Here is a 15808-nt window from a genome sequence, read left to right as displayed (position 1 = left end):
ATTGATCTTTTGAATAGAGAGCCATAAGCTTCCAATATAAGACTCTCGTTTGCCCCAATAAAACCTTTTGATGTTCCCTTGTTTAGTAGCTAAAAGAAATAGTTGGTACTGCCCTGGTGGATTATGCCTTTCAAGGTCAATTGGTGACCCAAATGTGGGAGAGTTCATCGTCCCAATACCACATGTCAAACAAGTAGAGGTGAGATTGTAGCTCGAATAGATGATGCTTTTACTTATTTTTCTGCCAACCACATTCTCATGCTAGATAGTTCCTTTCGTTTAGCTTTCAACTGCTGGAGGAAGGCTTATTGGCATCTGGGATACTCTATCCTCTGATGTGGCTGCCAACCAAGTCTTGTCGGGGTTTACCTGCTGAGCTTGCTGCAAAGCTGGTAGTTAAGGTGGTGTCTAGTCTGGCTTCCCTGTAAAATTCATAGATTAATGCATACATTTCTAATTGTTTTATCATATTAATACTGGTTATCTTTCTATGTTTTAGGAGGCTCTAAGATCAAGGGGCCTAAAGGATGATACATAGGGATGGCAACGGGGCGGGTCAGGGTTGCCCCGCCCCCGCCCCGAACCTCCAGGTGGTGCCCCGCGCCCCTCCCCGCCTTTATTCAAGATCTTTGAAAATTACAAAATTAAATTGCACATTCTAGGATTCGAACCTGAGACTTCTAAATGGAAAAGTAATGAACTAACCAACAAACCAAAACTATTTTCATGTTACACTTGTCAACTAATTAAATTATTACCTTTACATACCACCTATTATATTTTTAACACCATTAAATAATTTTAGTTTTACTTAATGGTATTGATTTTAAATTTTATATTATACACATCTATAGTTTTAAATTGTTTAATTTTATACTTTATTTTATAGAATCTTAGGGGCTTAAAGATTTTATCAACATTAATGAGTAGAGGGCCATATTATGGCTTTAGGGTTTAGTGCTTAGGTTTAGGGTTCAAGGCCTTTAGGGTTTAGGGTCTTTAGGGTTTTGGGGTTTAGGGTTTAAGGCCTTTAGGGTTTAGAAGTTTAGGGTCTTTAGGGATTTGGGGTTTGGGGTTTAGGACCTTTAGGGTTTTGGAGATTAAGTTTTAGGAGTATAGGGTCATATTTAACTTAAGATTTTTATATTTTTATCAATATCAATTCAATTGACTTAGGGTCTAGGGATTATTTATATTGGATTATTTATATGGTTTAGGGTTTAGCGCTCAGGTTTAGGGGTTAGGGTTTATGAATTATTTAGTACTTAGGTTTAGGGGTTTAGAGTTTATGGATTATTTAGTGCTTAGGGTTTAGGGATTATTTATATTGGATTAAAACTAAGCATTCAAATCTCTATTTTGACATTATTAGTTTATTACTATATTAGAATCAATGTGTTCAAATCAAGTCAATTTAAGTTGGGGTTTAGGGATCTTAAATTATTTTTTATCAACATCACTTCAATTGAAGTAGGAGTAGACTATATTTAATTTAAGATTTAGGTTTTATGTTTTTATCAATATTTATTCAATAATCAATCTAATTAAGAGTATAGGAGTATTGTAAATATTATGTATAGGGTTTTAATGTTTAAGTTAAAGAAGTTTAGGGGTTACTTTGATTTTAATAATAATATCAAATTAATATATGTTTACATAAACAAATATATATATATATATATATATATATATATATATTATGTACATAAACATGTATTGCGGGGCGGGTTGGGTCGGAGCGGGAGGCATACCCGCCCCCGCGCGGGTTGAAAATTTTTGCCCCAATCCCCACCCCGCACAAGTCTCGGATCGGAGAAAATCCGTGCGGATCAGAGCGGGTCGGGCATAAATTGTCATCCCTAATGATACAACCTGCCTGGTTGTTGACATAATACCATCTGATTACCTTGTTTCACCTGCAACACTGAGGAAAAAACAAAATGTGCTTTAGTTCACTTATCTTTGGGAAGAGGCCTCAGAAATCTTTAAATAAAACAAATAAGATGTCTGCTTTTGGTGTCGTGGAGGAGCTGTTTGAGGAGGGCTCTGCCATGCTTGTGGAAAGGTTTGTTTTTCATACATATCTTTGATATCAAAAGGCTTGAGAAATGGTTGGTTGACACCAGATGTTTACTTGTATACAATTTTTTGAGCAGGAAAAAAGAAAATGTTTATTATGTACAATCAGTCACCCTTTCGATTAATTGTTGAACCTAATTGACCAACTAAGGTCATAAAATGGATGGTTTCTTTGGATGTTGACATGAATAATTATTTATACTAGGCGACTCCCGCGCTTTGCAGCGGTGTGCTGTATATTATTTGTATAAATATTCCCCTACAAGGAATGTATTTGAATCCTTCTATACACGTCAGAAATTGCACAATTTGTTTCATGAAAATAGTGATGAAATGAAATTGCTAAACAAATCAGAGGGACAAAATGAAATGGCTAAATATCAGAAAAATCAGCACTCTAGTCAATAAAAATAGTTCATCAAGGGCAATTAGATATATGGAAGTAACTGTCATGTGAGCGTTTCCTTCCAAAATCCCACCACAAAAAAATGGGATGGGATCCCACCCTTTTTTTTGTTTTGTTTTTTTTTTTTTTGACTCTTCAAGAGATAATAATGTATTAACACCTTGATAATCTGTGTTAAAATCAACAATTGTGGAAGGAGTGGGATGAGGGTGGGACGAAATTGGGGTGAGTTACTCCAAGAAACCAAGAGCATAAACAGCAATACCAACAGAACATTTCAATAACATGACAGTGTTATGACTGGAAATGTTGAAAGGCAAGTTATCATCAAGACTTAATCCCCCGACGATTAGATCAGAAGAGCAACACGTGTTTTGTGGTACTTGTGGAGGACTAATAACAAGCAGCTTATAAGTGCTTGGAGTAATGCTTGGGATCTGATAGTAAAGACGATCGGCTGACAGGAATATGGGGTTTAACAATTGCAAAGGGACAGAAGTTTGGCTTTCACCGATCATCACACTCTTCTTGTTTGAAAACTAAAAAATAGGTATTAACTGTAGCATTCCCTTCATTTCCATAGCATATATTCACATGTCCAGCGACATAGAAAAAACAAAAAGTTTTCAGTCCAATCTCTGTGAAATGAAGTTGGTGGAACTTTTTATTATTTGAAACAATCAGACTGACTCAAGGTAGCTTTGGCTTTGCCTTATTATTCACTGAAAAATAGCAAATACTAATTAAATATTCAATCATCACAAGCATGTGTTTAATTAATTAATAATAGTTACTTTTTTAATAGGTAAGTCATGAGCATACGTCTTAAGCACCCAATTTGAATACATGCCTTAACCACCTCAGCTTAGGGTTATTGGAAATAGTTACTAAAATATATAAAACTAAAAGCTAATTCAAGTATTGTGACAATAAAGGTGAATTGGAAGTCCTTTGACAGGCCTTGGCATTGGATCAACAACAGTCTTTTCATCATGAACCAATTTCTCCCATCGGAACCTTTTCACAAGGTTGTGCATGAACACTAGTATTTCCAGTCGAGCATACTCTTTTCCTGGGCACATTCTTGGACCTCCTCCAAATGGAGCATATGTGTAAGGAGCCGGTCCAACTCCTTCGAATCTGCTCGGGTCGAATTTATCGGGTTCCGGGAAGTATTCGGGGTGTTTATGGGTTGTGTGTACACTCCAATACAACTACAAAAGATAATTAAAACTCTTGTTGATGAATCAAGATTTGAAAATTAAATGGGTTTGAGCCTACCATAACATTGATATTCTTAAAAAAATATGGGACTCCAAGTATTCGGGGGTCCTGGGCGGTTGATATGTTAATGAAGTATCAATAAAGAATTATGTACCTTCCAGCCTTTGGGGATGAAGAAGCCGTTGAAAACAAAGTCATTGATGGCTTCCCTGAATGTACCTTGGAGAGGTGGTGTGAGTCTTAGTACTTCACACGCTACGTTCCATGAATACTTCATTCTTTGAAGATCCTTCCAATTCAATAGCTCTCCGGGTGCTTTGCTTTTGGCAACCTCCATTTGCTCTATTTGAAGGTAAAATCAAGAAAAACCAAGCAATTAGCAATCATAAGAATATTGTTGTTTCTGTGATTGCTTAAATTCTAGGTTGAGACGTACCTTTATACACTCTGTCGTAAATATCAGGCAGCTCCGCGAGATACTTGACAATGAAAGTACATGAAATACTGGCAGTATCATATCCTCCTACCAACAACCCTAGAATCTTATCAGCAATATCCAACTCCTTCATGTACTGCCCATCTTCAGTGCACGTTAACATCATGTGTGACAATATATCCTGATCTGGCAATGCTTTACCATCAGCCAAATCAATCTTTCTTTCCTGAATTATCTTCAACAGACCATTCCTAATATACTTGGATGCTTTAATACCGCGATTAAACGTCGTTCCAGGCATGTTAATTGGAACAGAAAATAGACCAGCAACCAAAATATTAAACGACTCCATGAATTTAACAATGTATTGAGGATCATCAATACTCATGAACACCTTACAAGCTAGCCAAAATGTGTAACACTTCGCGAGAGGATACACAACAACTTCCTCTTTATTTTCCCAATATAATTTAAAATGTCGTTGAGCAATTATATCCATGAATCCAATATACTGCTGCAAGGATTCAGGTTTAAAAAACTTGCTAAGCAATTTGCGCATCTTCTTCGACTCATCCTTGATGGATGTTTCGAGAGAAGAAGGGAATATTTGGTTAAAATGGCGGGGCCACCATACGTTAACAAGTTTGTTTTCATTAGAAAACAAAAATTTGTTCCCCTCATGGCCACATAACACTGCGGTAGGCTCAAAGTTAAGGCTAGTTTTGAATATTAAGGAGGAAAACTTAGTCACCCTATCATGGATGAACTTTTCCGGATGACCACGCCATCCGCAAGAGAGGAATTGGATGGTCTCGCCAAGGAATGGGAGGCCGGTCTTGCCCGGAGGAAGATTAGGGTGAGAGAAATGGGATTTGTGTTTGTAGAAGAGGATGATGAGGGAGAGGGTAGCCAAGGAGACAAAAAGAATGAGATATATGCACACCATTCTGTTTGTGTTTGTTTTATGATATATGGGATTGTATGTTTTATCAAAAGATCAAAGCAAGAACCAGAGGAGAGAATTAATTACCTCTGGCCGAAATACTCACCTATTTGTAGTCAGCGGAGAGAATTTGATGCAAACGGAATCCAGTTATCGCAACTGGATTGATTTACTAAGAACAATGGTAAGATAAACACAAGGGATAGAGAATCACTCTCTGAATATAAAGATGAGAATCACTCTCACAAAGGATCGGAATCACTTCAAGAATAACACAATTTCTCATTACCAAATATGCTAGCTTAACAACATAGTAAGATAGGACTTAAATAAGAAGAATGAAATAGGGCTTGATTATAGTGCTATAATAGGGAAGACGTGATTTCACTCTTCCTATTTAAGTCCTATCTTACTATGTTGTTAAGCTAGCATATTTGGTAATGAGAAATTGTGTTATTCTTGAAGTGATTCCTTTGTGAGAGTGATTCTCATCTTTATATTCAGAGAGTGATTCTCTATCCCTTGTGTTTATCTTACCATTATTGTTCTTAGTAAATCAATCCAGTTGCGATAATTGGATTCTGTTTGCATCAGAATTGCCTCTGCTGCTTCCTTCCAACAAGACTCCTAATTACTCCTCAACTTCTACCAACCAACAAACTTTTACCAACAAATTCTCATATATTATCCATGCCCCAACAAAAAACCACCATATTGTGGTTGGTCTTACCAGCTCTTACCATTGCCGCTTATAGATATAGATATAGATGGGACGTAGGCAAAGGTAACTTCCTTCTCTTCTCCTAGTCTACCAAGCTGGTACGTGCCAAGGCATTGGATGCCACGTCAACAAGAGTTGGGACCCTGGCTTGTGTTTTGGCTACTGTTAGTGTATTTCAGTGGTGGATATATTGCTTGTATTAGTTTGGTAATTAAGGGTTAATCTAGGGACTTCTACGTTATTTGGGCATTGTGTATTTAGCTCTAATTGTTCCTGTGTTAGAGGAGTCAATGATTATGAATATTGTGTAATCTTTTTCGTAGAAAGAGTTGTAAGGATCGATCTTTGAAGGATCGTTCCATGAGCTCAATAAACTTACATAATCTATGTGGCAAGTCAGATATGCATGTGACATAGATTAAAAAAATAAATTAACTTTATTAAAAAAGCCACATAGGCATACCATATGTTTATGTAAATTCACTACAACAATCTCACTCTTTTGCGGCGACTGTTGTCATCGTAAAAGATATCAAATGTCGTCACATTAGCCTTTTGTGACGACAAAATTTTGTCGCCGTTAGTTGCCGCAAAAGGCGTTGTCGCAAAAGGTTTATACAGCGACAATGTGTGTCGTCGTAAAATGGTTCGTCTATCGTGGCGACAACCAAATTGCCACTAAATCATATATCCTTTTGCGACGATTTTTTTTGTCGCCACAAAATGGTACTTCAAGTTTTGAGGCTTATTGCATAAAAAATTATCAGTTGAGAAAGATATAAATAACGTCAAAACAGAGCATAAATTAAAGAATAAGAACAATTAGATGATTAGATCAAGAACATTACATAGATAGCAGGCCAATCAAGGACTGGACGGCATCCCTTGCACTAAAAGCCCCGGAATTGCCTCTAATTTGACCAGCCAAACATGTCATTAAAAGACATTAGCCGAGACCAAAATGGCAACAACACAAAAACTTTTGAGAAAGCTTGACAGATAAAATAGGTACCTAAAGGAAGAAATGTTCAGAAAATGACTCATATCAACTATGAATTTCAAGAGAAATAGAAGCTCTCTCACAAGTAATTCAATGGGGAATAGTAGATGTGATCCTTCCATTCAAAAACATCAAAGATATCTCGTATCTGTTGTTGTTGATCATCAAATTGACTCATAAATTGAAATGGGTTGAAGCCAAAATCAATCAAACATAACATTAAAATAATGTCCAAAACTCAGTAGCAAAAACAAATCACAATGTCCCACTGTGAATGGAAAAAAAAAAAAGTTTTGAAAAAGAAAGTTTAGTGGTGCAGTCCTTTCCTTCAGTATTACATCAACCAAGTCTTGACACGCAAAAACTATAATTACAAATACAAAATTATAGAAAATTTTGAGTTACTGTTGTTGTAAACAAAAGTAAGAAGTTTCAAAGTCACTGGAATAGTCTTTCACTCCATCTTCTTCTCCAATAGAAAATCTGAATCAACAAACACAACCATTAGCTGATTCTATATTTCTTGAATGTTCAATTGCTAAGGTCAGGAAAATCATGGGCAACCAAAATAGTAAAGCATGTTCAATAATTGCTGATCTCTATTGATCATTTGATCTTAAAGAGTGAAAAATAATAATAGATAAGTACAACAACTCAATAGAAAGTTAAGAAATTCAATATTATAGTAAAGCAATCGTTTCAATCTACATATCCTTTACATATAATCAATTTAAAATTCACAGAAAAGGCAATTGTAAGCTTACAATCAAGGGCAAGGGTAACATAGTGCAGTGCCTTACAGTACCATTTGTAGTTTTGAGCTCCACAAAATTCTCTTCCTCTTTTCCAAAGATGCTAAAAATACCCAAACCAAGAGAAAATTTGAAAGCAGAGAAGAAACACAAAATCAAAACAATAAATATAAAACTGACAAGATTAGGGAAAATTGAAAAAGAAAGTAGCATACAACAGCGCCATGAGATGCTCTATCTTTTTTCTCCAGTTTCTTATCAGAACATAGTGAGGAGTGGATGACAAAGAGGACTTGAAGAATTAATTGAAATTGTCACTGCGAATGAAAACATATGGAAGTGACCTGATGCCGGTGGTTGTGATTTTGTAGAACTTGGAGTGGAATCATTGGGAAATGAGTTCTTCTACCGGATCTGTTGTGTTGGATCAGTGTTTGTTGATATTCCTGTGAGTGTATGGGTTGTGCAGTTTCTGTACATTAATTCGCTCAAATCTGAAATGGATTTTACAGGTGGACCAAAGAGTGCATAGCATAGTAGGAGAAAGAGTGTCTCATATTGCAGGGGAAGTTGTTTCACGACTACCACTAACCTCAGCTGCCTCATCAGAAACAATCGATGAGTGACGCGAGACATCGGCTGACCCAATCTATGATTGACACCAAACCCCTGCATAAAATCAAACACAGTAACGATACAAAGAACAATGAAGCTCTCAATTTTAGTTTTCGCAAGATGCTGAGCGGCCAAGTGCCAATAACGCCCATCAATCTCTGTTTGAAGAAAGATTAATATATATGTTATCTTATTTTTTGTGATTTTTTTGGATTTTATGATTGTATTCATGAACATATTATGGTAGATAATGAAATTCTGGATTGTTGAATATATATGTTATCTGTAAATTTTTAGGCAGGTGAAACTGACTTGGTTTAATTTTGTTATATTTTTTAGACAGATTTCATTTGAAAATTTATGACAAATGAAACAAATAATATTTTGGAGAAACATATAAAATTTCAACAGATCCAAAAGTGATAATATATAAACAGATCCATCATAACCAGAATCAGAAGAAAAAAATACAAAAAATGAAGAAGGATTATGCGCCTTATCATATGTAATTGCAGCATATGCAAAACAGATATAATAGTAGCAGCTCCAAAACAGATAAAATATTAGATCTGGTGATGACAATCGAATGACAACTTTGTCATTTTCGTTCTCTATTGCTCTCTCTAGATCAAGAGCTCTGCTTTCTAGATCTGTCTTTGTCCCAGGCGAAGGAAAAAGAAGAAATCTCAATTTTAGTCGCAAGAAAGAAGAAGAATAAACGCCGATTTATGTCGTAAGCAAAGGAAAAAAGAGAGAAGAAGCAATGAATGAAGAAGAGAGGAGGCACCGATTAAGGAAGAAGAACGTGGAAGAAAGAAGAAGAGTATTTGTTACAAAAAAAAAAAAAGCGAAAGGAAAAAAAGAAAAGAAAAAAGAATGTACGTATATATTGGGACATTTAATCACATAATATCATCTGTTCTCTTCTATAAACTTTTTTCCTGCGGTTTGTCCTTATTGAAGTTCAAGTATTGTATTTTGACTATCAAATTTCCCCTATCATCAAAGACTCTTAGCATTTCATTTTACTTCTCAACAACGACCATGAGCTGTTTGGATTCAGAATAATACAAGGGCCTGCAGCCGGATCATCAACCCATTAAACTTAACGAATATCAATTGCTCATTCTACAACATTCCTTCAAATTCTAAAAAAAACATAACATGGAAACTAAATTCCCACGAATAAACCAAGCTATCCTCTCCAACAAAACCAAATACCTTTCATAATTACCTAAACCAAAACATCAAATCCATTCATTAAAACCCACAAATCATGTCTTCAAAAAACTGTCAGTACATGAATTATACTGACAGAATATACACATGTAAGATGGAGATGAAAAACACTAAAAACAGCTCTAAGGCCAAGATCAAAAACAGGAAAAAGAACTTCATCACACATAACTTTTAACCATAGAATAAGATAATACAAATCTCCCAAAGAACATTACCTCCATCGATCCATCCAAGAAATTCTGGAGCTTCTTAACTGCCTTGCCTTCTAACTCATACTCTTCAACAAGATATGTAACTCAATACTCACAACAAAGATCTGCAATGATATATCTACATATTTATTATATTTCTTCTTCTTTCAGCAAAATTATGAAAGAAAATGTTGTCGACAACCTTTAGACAAAAGTTGCAGCCCAACAATCTATCAGACAACCAGATCAAAGAGGCCATTATAGACCTCATATGGCTGGGTATTCAAATAGAAAGGGTGGCAACAAATACATCAGATCCATCAGATGGAAGATTAGAGCTACTTATTCAAGTATCTAAAGACATAAATCAGCAAAAAGATACTTTGATACAAAGTCTTGAGTTGCGCCTTCAATCTAATGAAAAATCCAACAGTGTTTACATCACTCATGACCAGCAACTTCAGCCACCATGCAAGGAAAACGAAGATGTAAACAAATTGATGAAGAAAATTATTATGCTACACATAGCAATGCTTTCAGACTCCAATGGAGACAAGGAACAAGATTTCTATCTACCGGAGATTAAAGAAATCTATGAACATTGAGACTCTCTATGGAAAGCCTCACAACAGCAGAACAACGTACTACAAATGCAATCACATACGTGGATCAAATACACACAATGGTAAGACACATTGACTGGTGTAGGCTTCAACAACCGTTACTCACTTTAAACGCGGTTAGGAAGCTCAAAAATAACATACACATGTGGAGCACAAAAAGAACAAATGATGGATACAGAGACTCCAAATCACACAGAAGAGAAGCCAAATCCTGAACCACATCAGAAGATCACAACAAAACCAAACCATATCTGTCTCATACCATATCTTTCTGACATTATAAGCATTGGAAGAATGGTCGACATGATTGCTGCCAAGATAGAGAGCTTGGGAGTGAATGCCATGCAATAAAAGACAAACGATAGGTATGAAAAGTCCATCCCATTAATTTCACTATCCAATATTCATGTCATAACACTATTCATGATTCCACAGGGCTTCATATGTATGCATATTTTGAAGAAGCCAGCGAGACCAGAAACAGCTGACAACAAAACCCGTGACATCTTCTGTAAAAAAAGGTACTTAAAAAATCAGGTGACTTTTTGTGTAACCTATTGTCGAAATCACACCTGATGTAGCAAAAAGACCTCATGGTACTTTTGGAGGAAAAAAATCTCAAATTGCTGCTGATTGTAAATAGTGAGTAGAAAAGCCTTTGTACATACATAACAAAGTGCATGAAAAATCCCTGGTTGTATGCAATGAATGAAGCATGGCAGTTCATAATTATTGGGGTTTGCGATAGCACTTCAATTCTTAGCCTACTTGTTAACTTCATATGCCTCTGTTTAATAGAATTTGAATGCTCCAGTGAGTTTATAATAATTTTAGTGAAGTTACTGTTTCTCTGCTGCTACCCAAAGTATGGGAAGAAATTGTTGCTCACTTGAAATCATTGCTGACTTTAATATATGGGTGTTACTATACCATGACAATTGGTACGCTGTGTCGTATAATAAAAGCAGCTCAACAACTTGGCCTCGACGGAAGTAATGATGGATATGTTATGGGTAATTTTAAAGTACCAAATTCACACTTTCGAAGGACATTGGTTGCCAACCTTCACGTCATGTTGTTGCCTACCAAACCTCTGTTCGCTTCAATTAATATGTGCCCGCAGAACAATGATAAGGGATATTAAGCATGTATCCATCCTCTCCATGTGAAAATAAGATTGGGTATTGCATAGCCATAAAGGAAGGATGCAAATCATTGATAGGCTTCAATAATCAGATTGGTATTCAACAATTATATCACATCCTTCATCTGTGGCTCCCAGATCTCCCATAAGTAAGCCAACCATTTCAGGAGCAGCCGCTGCATTATACTACAATGTATCTCCTATATGCTTCTCACATAGTCTCGAAGATATAGAATGCATCTCTCCACTTCAAAACCAATCTCTTGCCATTAGAAATGATTTCACCAACACATTCACCCTATCAAACATATGGATCAGCTGCAATACAACATCTTCATTGACTTCAGTTTGTGCAAACAGATTCCCAAGGACAGCAATCCTATCAGCAATCTCATTCTCTGTGTCATAGATGTAAAGCTGAGCAAATTGTGGTCATAGCAATGATCCAATCATGTGATGATTTTGACCATTAAGTTTGAATATATACAGACCCTGACCATTGTTTACAGTGTTGCCGATTTTCCCACCGGTAGAGGTGAATGCAAACATTGAATTGTATGCTCTTAGGTTATGATGAAATAGCCTCGAAATTTCACCACCATTATAGTCCAACAAACGGTTTAATAGTTTAGGAGGTTCCCTTATGAAGGGAAGCTTTATTCTACCTTGTCTACAATAGAGAGGGTATACCGGCACTCGTGAGGAAGGAGTTTATAGTCGCTCTGCAAACCAAAAGATAGCCCCACAGTACTAACAGCTATAATCTGGACTGCCAAGAGAGTGACAAACAACATTTTCACACCCCAGAACATTGGCATCAACAGAGTTTGGAACCTCATCATGTCCACTGTCATTCACTACGCGCTGCTTTCTAGTAGGAGAAACACATAATGACGAGGTCTGGAGAGAACCTTGTGAATGACATGAGCCTCTCTGATTTCTCGTAAATTGTTTCCGTGCAATTCTACTCTCCCTACTCGATTCCCTTTTCTCCATCCTAATTTGATACAAGCAATAATAATACAACAGTAAAAAAATTTGCTAGACAAAACATTTGAGCAAAACGAAGGACCATTATCATGAATAACAACAAAGAAATAATAGGAATCATAGAAGGAAGCATATATATGAAATAGGAGGAACCACATAGCAACATAGCAATTATAGACTTCAAAAATAACATGTTAATGCAACAGAAACAAAAAATTAAAAAATAACCTACGAAACAAAAAAAAATACTGCAACAAACAGGCAAAAAAAAAACAATGGAAAAAATACTTCAGAATCATAAATTACCTTAACTGAGAATTACGAAGCAAGCAAACCCTAGCAGATGATGAACACAAAATTCAAACTCGTTGAAACTTTACCTATTTGTAATGAAGCTCAATGATGTGCTTTTAGTTAAAGAACATTACTAGATAAATGCGGTGTAATTACCTGTTAGTTTGATGTCATTGATGTGTAGTTAGTCTGAATATTTATTTGAGCTCAATGGCAGGTAACAATCTGATTATTTGAGCTAAATGATGTGTATCTAGTTTGGAGTTTATTATATCAATTCCATGTATTTAATACTATGGTTTTAGCTCAATAATGTGTATTTAGCTACAAATGTCTTGTGTATCAATGCCGTGTAATTACCTGTTAGTTTGATGTCATTGATGTGTAGTTAGTCTGAATATTTGTTTGAGCTCAATGGCAGGTAACAATCTGATTATTTGACCTAAATGATGTGTATCTAGTTTGGAGTTTGTTATATCAATTCCATGTATTTAATACTATGGTTTTAGCTCAATAATGTGTATTTAGCTACAAATGTCTTGTGTATCAATGCCGTGTAATTACCTGTTAGTTTGATGTCATTGATGTGTAGTTAGTCTGAATATTTATTTGAGCTCAATGGTAGGTAACAATCTGATTATTTGAGCTAAATGATGTGTATTTAGTTTGGAGTTTATTATATAAATTCCATGTATTTAATACTATGGTTTTAGCTCAATAATGTGTATTTAGCTACAAATGTCTTGTGTATCTGTAACACCCCAAATTCTTTACCATAGGTAGTTACACGGCACGGTAACTATTCGTGTTTTCCCAGATACTCGGGTCCACACAATTAGCATACCGTAAGCCTTAATTATCGGATTACATCATCCTAACATCAAAGTTTCCAAATTTCTTAATAATCCATACAATCGTCCCATAGCAAATACATACTTATGGACCTAATACCGATAAAAGTTCTTACATCTGTTTATGAGGTTCTAAATTTATTACAAAACCATGAACCGTATTATGCCTGGATCCCTTCACTTAGCACTTCCGAATATCTACATGTATGAAAGACATGTAGGAGGGTTAACCAAGCTAATCATAGAACATATATATATAGTCATTTAATTTCTTTAACTTTCGAGAAATTTTAACAAATATATAAGATCACTCATAATAGGAAGAACCAAATCAATATGCATGTAGTCTAACAGGAAAACAACATAATATAAAAGACGAAATGTCATTTTATAGAAACGTAACTCAAATTCACAAGTCAAAAAAAAAAACATTCCCTGTCTGACATTCCAATTGTATAGTAATTCACGTATTCCCAAGTACGATTTTTCCGGATTCGTCAATTCGGTTAGTAAATGGGAACTCCACCGGTATGCTTTCCCGTCGGAAAGATCGTGGCGAAATGTTTCAAGGGTGTGGGAGTATAATCGCTCCAACCACACACCACCCTAGTCGCACCACGGGACTAGTTGCAAACCCACAACCGAGCCAAGGTTGAGGTGGCCATGTGCACAGGCATGCAATGCTTATATCCGTTAATTCCGAGTAACGAGGAACGCAGTACAGGGAGTTTGAAATCATATTGTCACTAGTATCAATCAACGGATTTAATGACATTCAACACCTCATAAATTTCTTAGCACAACATCCCTTTTAATCAAAGCATGGCATGCAGGTGCATTCACAACTCAATTCATTTGTAACTCTAGTTACGAAATCGTCAATCTATACAAGCTTGGATTCAAATTCTGAAATGTCGTGCACATATAAAGATATGTATAGCGAAATTTCGTATCATTTTTTTTTTTCATGGTTCTCAATCGGCATCTATGACACATAATAATTGGACACATATCAAATAATGTATTTCCGTATAATCATAATAGGAAAAACTTGCAAATCACGTCAAAATATTTTAGACATAGTAGCGACGACAAACCTTACATAATCACATCAAGTAGTAAATATATTCACTTAAAATCTTTTTAATATTTTAGCAACGGCAACCCTCACCTTTGCCGACAATTCAAGTTTGAGCAGGGCCTTTCCCTTTTCTTTTATCGTAAACAAGGCTTGGTCCAACGTCTTCCGTTCCTAGTCAAATCATTTGCTTTTACTTCAACAAGTGCACAAGCTTAATGAACATATTAAGTATATTGCTACTTGTATGATATGAGTTTATTAAGCTTTAAGATTTTGTTCAGTGACCGTATATTCCTAGTTTTGAAAACAACGAATTTCGCCTGACTTGACTATATCATGATCTTAAGCCTAATCTTGTTATACTCGGTTTACCACACATTTATATCCAAAATAGATAGAGCTATGTTAGTCAACATTTTTATATACTAATAGTATATCATTCATCATATCTATATTTCCTATTCCCGTTTATGCAGGTTATTGGGTACAAGGCTTCTAGATTATTTCATGCATGTGATAATTTGTTTAAGGTCACATGATTCATGAAATACATGTATGCAAATACCAATAATTAGTGTCTCCATTTATGATCGTTACTCTTAAAGAGACATCACTTCATCCTGACTAGTATTCTATAACCTCCAAATTTTATCATGCATCTTGGGACCCACACATTCCCTCAAAAAAAAATCAACATGTAGGTTCAGTTACTTGGTTTCTAACTCATATTTCGGTTAAACTACTTGAAAGATGATCAAGTCCTTGGTTTCCTGCACGATTTCTTCGTGTATTTCATTATATAAGAATTAGTTTGATATTCTAAATTCCCCGGCAGTCCTGCATGCAATCCTTATTTCCATCCGATCTACACATGCATGCCATGATCCCATCTAAATGCATCATGTCCCTATATTGATTCGTATAACATCAATGATTTTGAGTGTCTTTACCTTTAACCTCTCGCTTTCTCCTTGTGCACGAACTCCTCTTCGTTCACTGGGTTCTCCTAACCAGAGATTTTATTAATACTTATCAGAGCCTCGGTTGTAAGCTCCTAACTAACCAAAACAGGAATGGACTCTTTCTTACCTTGATTGTTTTTCTTCTTTTCTTTTCTTTTCTTTTTCTTTTTCTCTCAGTACTACGCTTGAGTTCTTCCAAATCCTAGCAAGGAAATATTTTACACCTTCAGTGGCTCATCCACATAATTTTTATCAAA

At 35.7% G+C, this 15808-nt stretch overlaps 2 protein-coding genes and 1 long non-coding RNA gene across 7 annotated transcripts; 1 reads left to right on the top strand and 2 right to left on the bottom strand.

Annotated features, from left to right (window-relative positions):
- Positions 1 to 104: 104 nt before the first annotated feature.
- Positions 105 to 522, top strand: LOC120008628. Its single transcript, XR_005470541.1, has 3 exons — positions 105 to 199; positions 284 to 401; positions 500 to 522. It is a non-coding gene; the product is annotated as an uncharacterized LOC120008628 (long non-coding RNA).
- A 2709-nt stretch (positions 523 to 3231) lies between these two features.
- On the bottom strand, positions 3232 to 5213 carry LOC120008479 (beta-amyrin 28-monooxygenase-like). The gene is made up of 3 exons (XM_038858809.1): positions 4146 to 5213; positions 3864 to 4051; positions 3232 to 3699 (listed from the first exon to the last, which is right to left on the bottom strand). The coding sequence occupies exons 1-3, from the start codon at positions 5089 to 5091 to the stop codon at positions 3400 to 3402; spliced, it is 1434 nt and encodes a 477-aa protein (XP_038714737.1). The 5' UTR covers positions 5092 to 5213; the 3' UTR covers positions 3232 to 3399.
- Positions 5214 to 6227: 1014 nt separating this feature from the next.
- On the bottom strand, positions 6228 to 9093 carry LOC120008480. 5 transcript variants are annotated; one of them, XR_005470515.1, is made up of 3 exons: positions 8154 to 9093; positions 7574 to 7664; positions 6228 to 7292 (listed from the first exon to the last, which is right to left on the bottom strand). XR_005470515.1 is itself a non-coding variant. In XM_038858810.1 (3 exons), the coding sequence occupies exons 1-3, from the start codon at positions 8411 to 8413 to the stop codon at positions 6756 to 6758; spliced, it is 417 nt and encodes a 138-aa protein (XP_038714738.1). In that variant the 5' UTR covers positions 8414 to 9093; the 3' UTR covers positions 6228 to 6755. The 5 variants fall into 5 exon arrangements, 1 of the variants encoding a protein (XP_038714738.1); XR_005470513.1 differs by having other exon boundaries at positions 7777 to 8965; XR_005470514.1 differs by having other exon boundaries at positions 6228 to 6821; positions 7777 to 8965.
- Between the last annotated feature and the right edge of the window lie 6715 nt (positions 9094 to 15808).

The sequence above is a fragment of the Tripterygium wilfordii genome, chromosome 11 (genome assembly GCF_013401445.1).
Source record: "Tripterygium wilfordii isolate XIE 37 chromosome 11, ASM1340144v1, whole genome shotgun sequence".
NCBI lineage: Eukaryota > Viridiplantae > Streptophyta > Magnoliopsida > Celastrales > Celastraceae > Tripterygium > Tripterygium wilfordii.
This window is presented reverse-complemented; position numbering and strand designations above follow the sequence as displayed.

Coding starts and splice junctions, on each gene's coding strand:
- LOC120008479 (XM_038858809.1), bottom strand. CDS start 5,091: ATGGTGTGCATATATCTCATTCTTTTTGTCTCCTTGGCTACCCTCTCC. Junction 4,052..4,145: donor TTACGACAGAGTGTATAAAG/GTACGTCTCAAC, acceptor ACCTTCAAATAG/AGCAAATGGAGGTTGCCAAA. Junction 3,700..3,863: donor TCATCCCCAAAGGCTGGAAG/GTACATAATTCT, acceptor TATCTTTTGTAG/TTGTATTGGAGTGTACACAC.
- LOC120008480 (XM_038858810.1), bottom strand. CDS start 8,413: ATGTTCATGAATACAATCATAAAATCCAAAAAAATCACAAAAAATAAG. Junction 7,665..8,153: donor TTTCTGATGAGGCAGCTGAG/GTTAGTGGTAGT, acceptor GGGTATTTTTAG/CATCTTTGGAAAAGAGGAAG. Junction 6,822..7,573: donor TGTTACCCTTGCCCTTGATT/GTAAGCTTACAA, acceptor TTCTTCCTTTAG/GTACCTATTTTATCTGTCAA.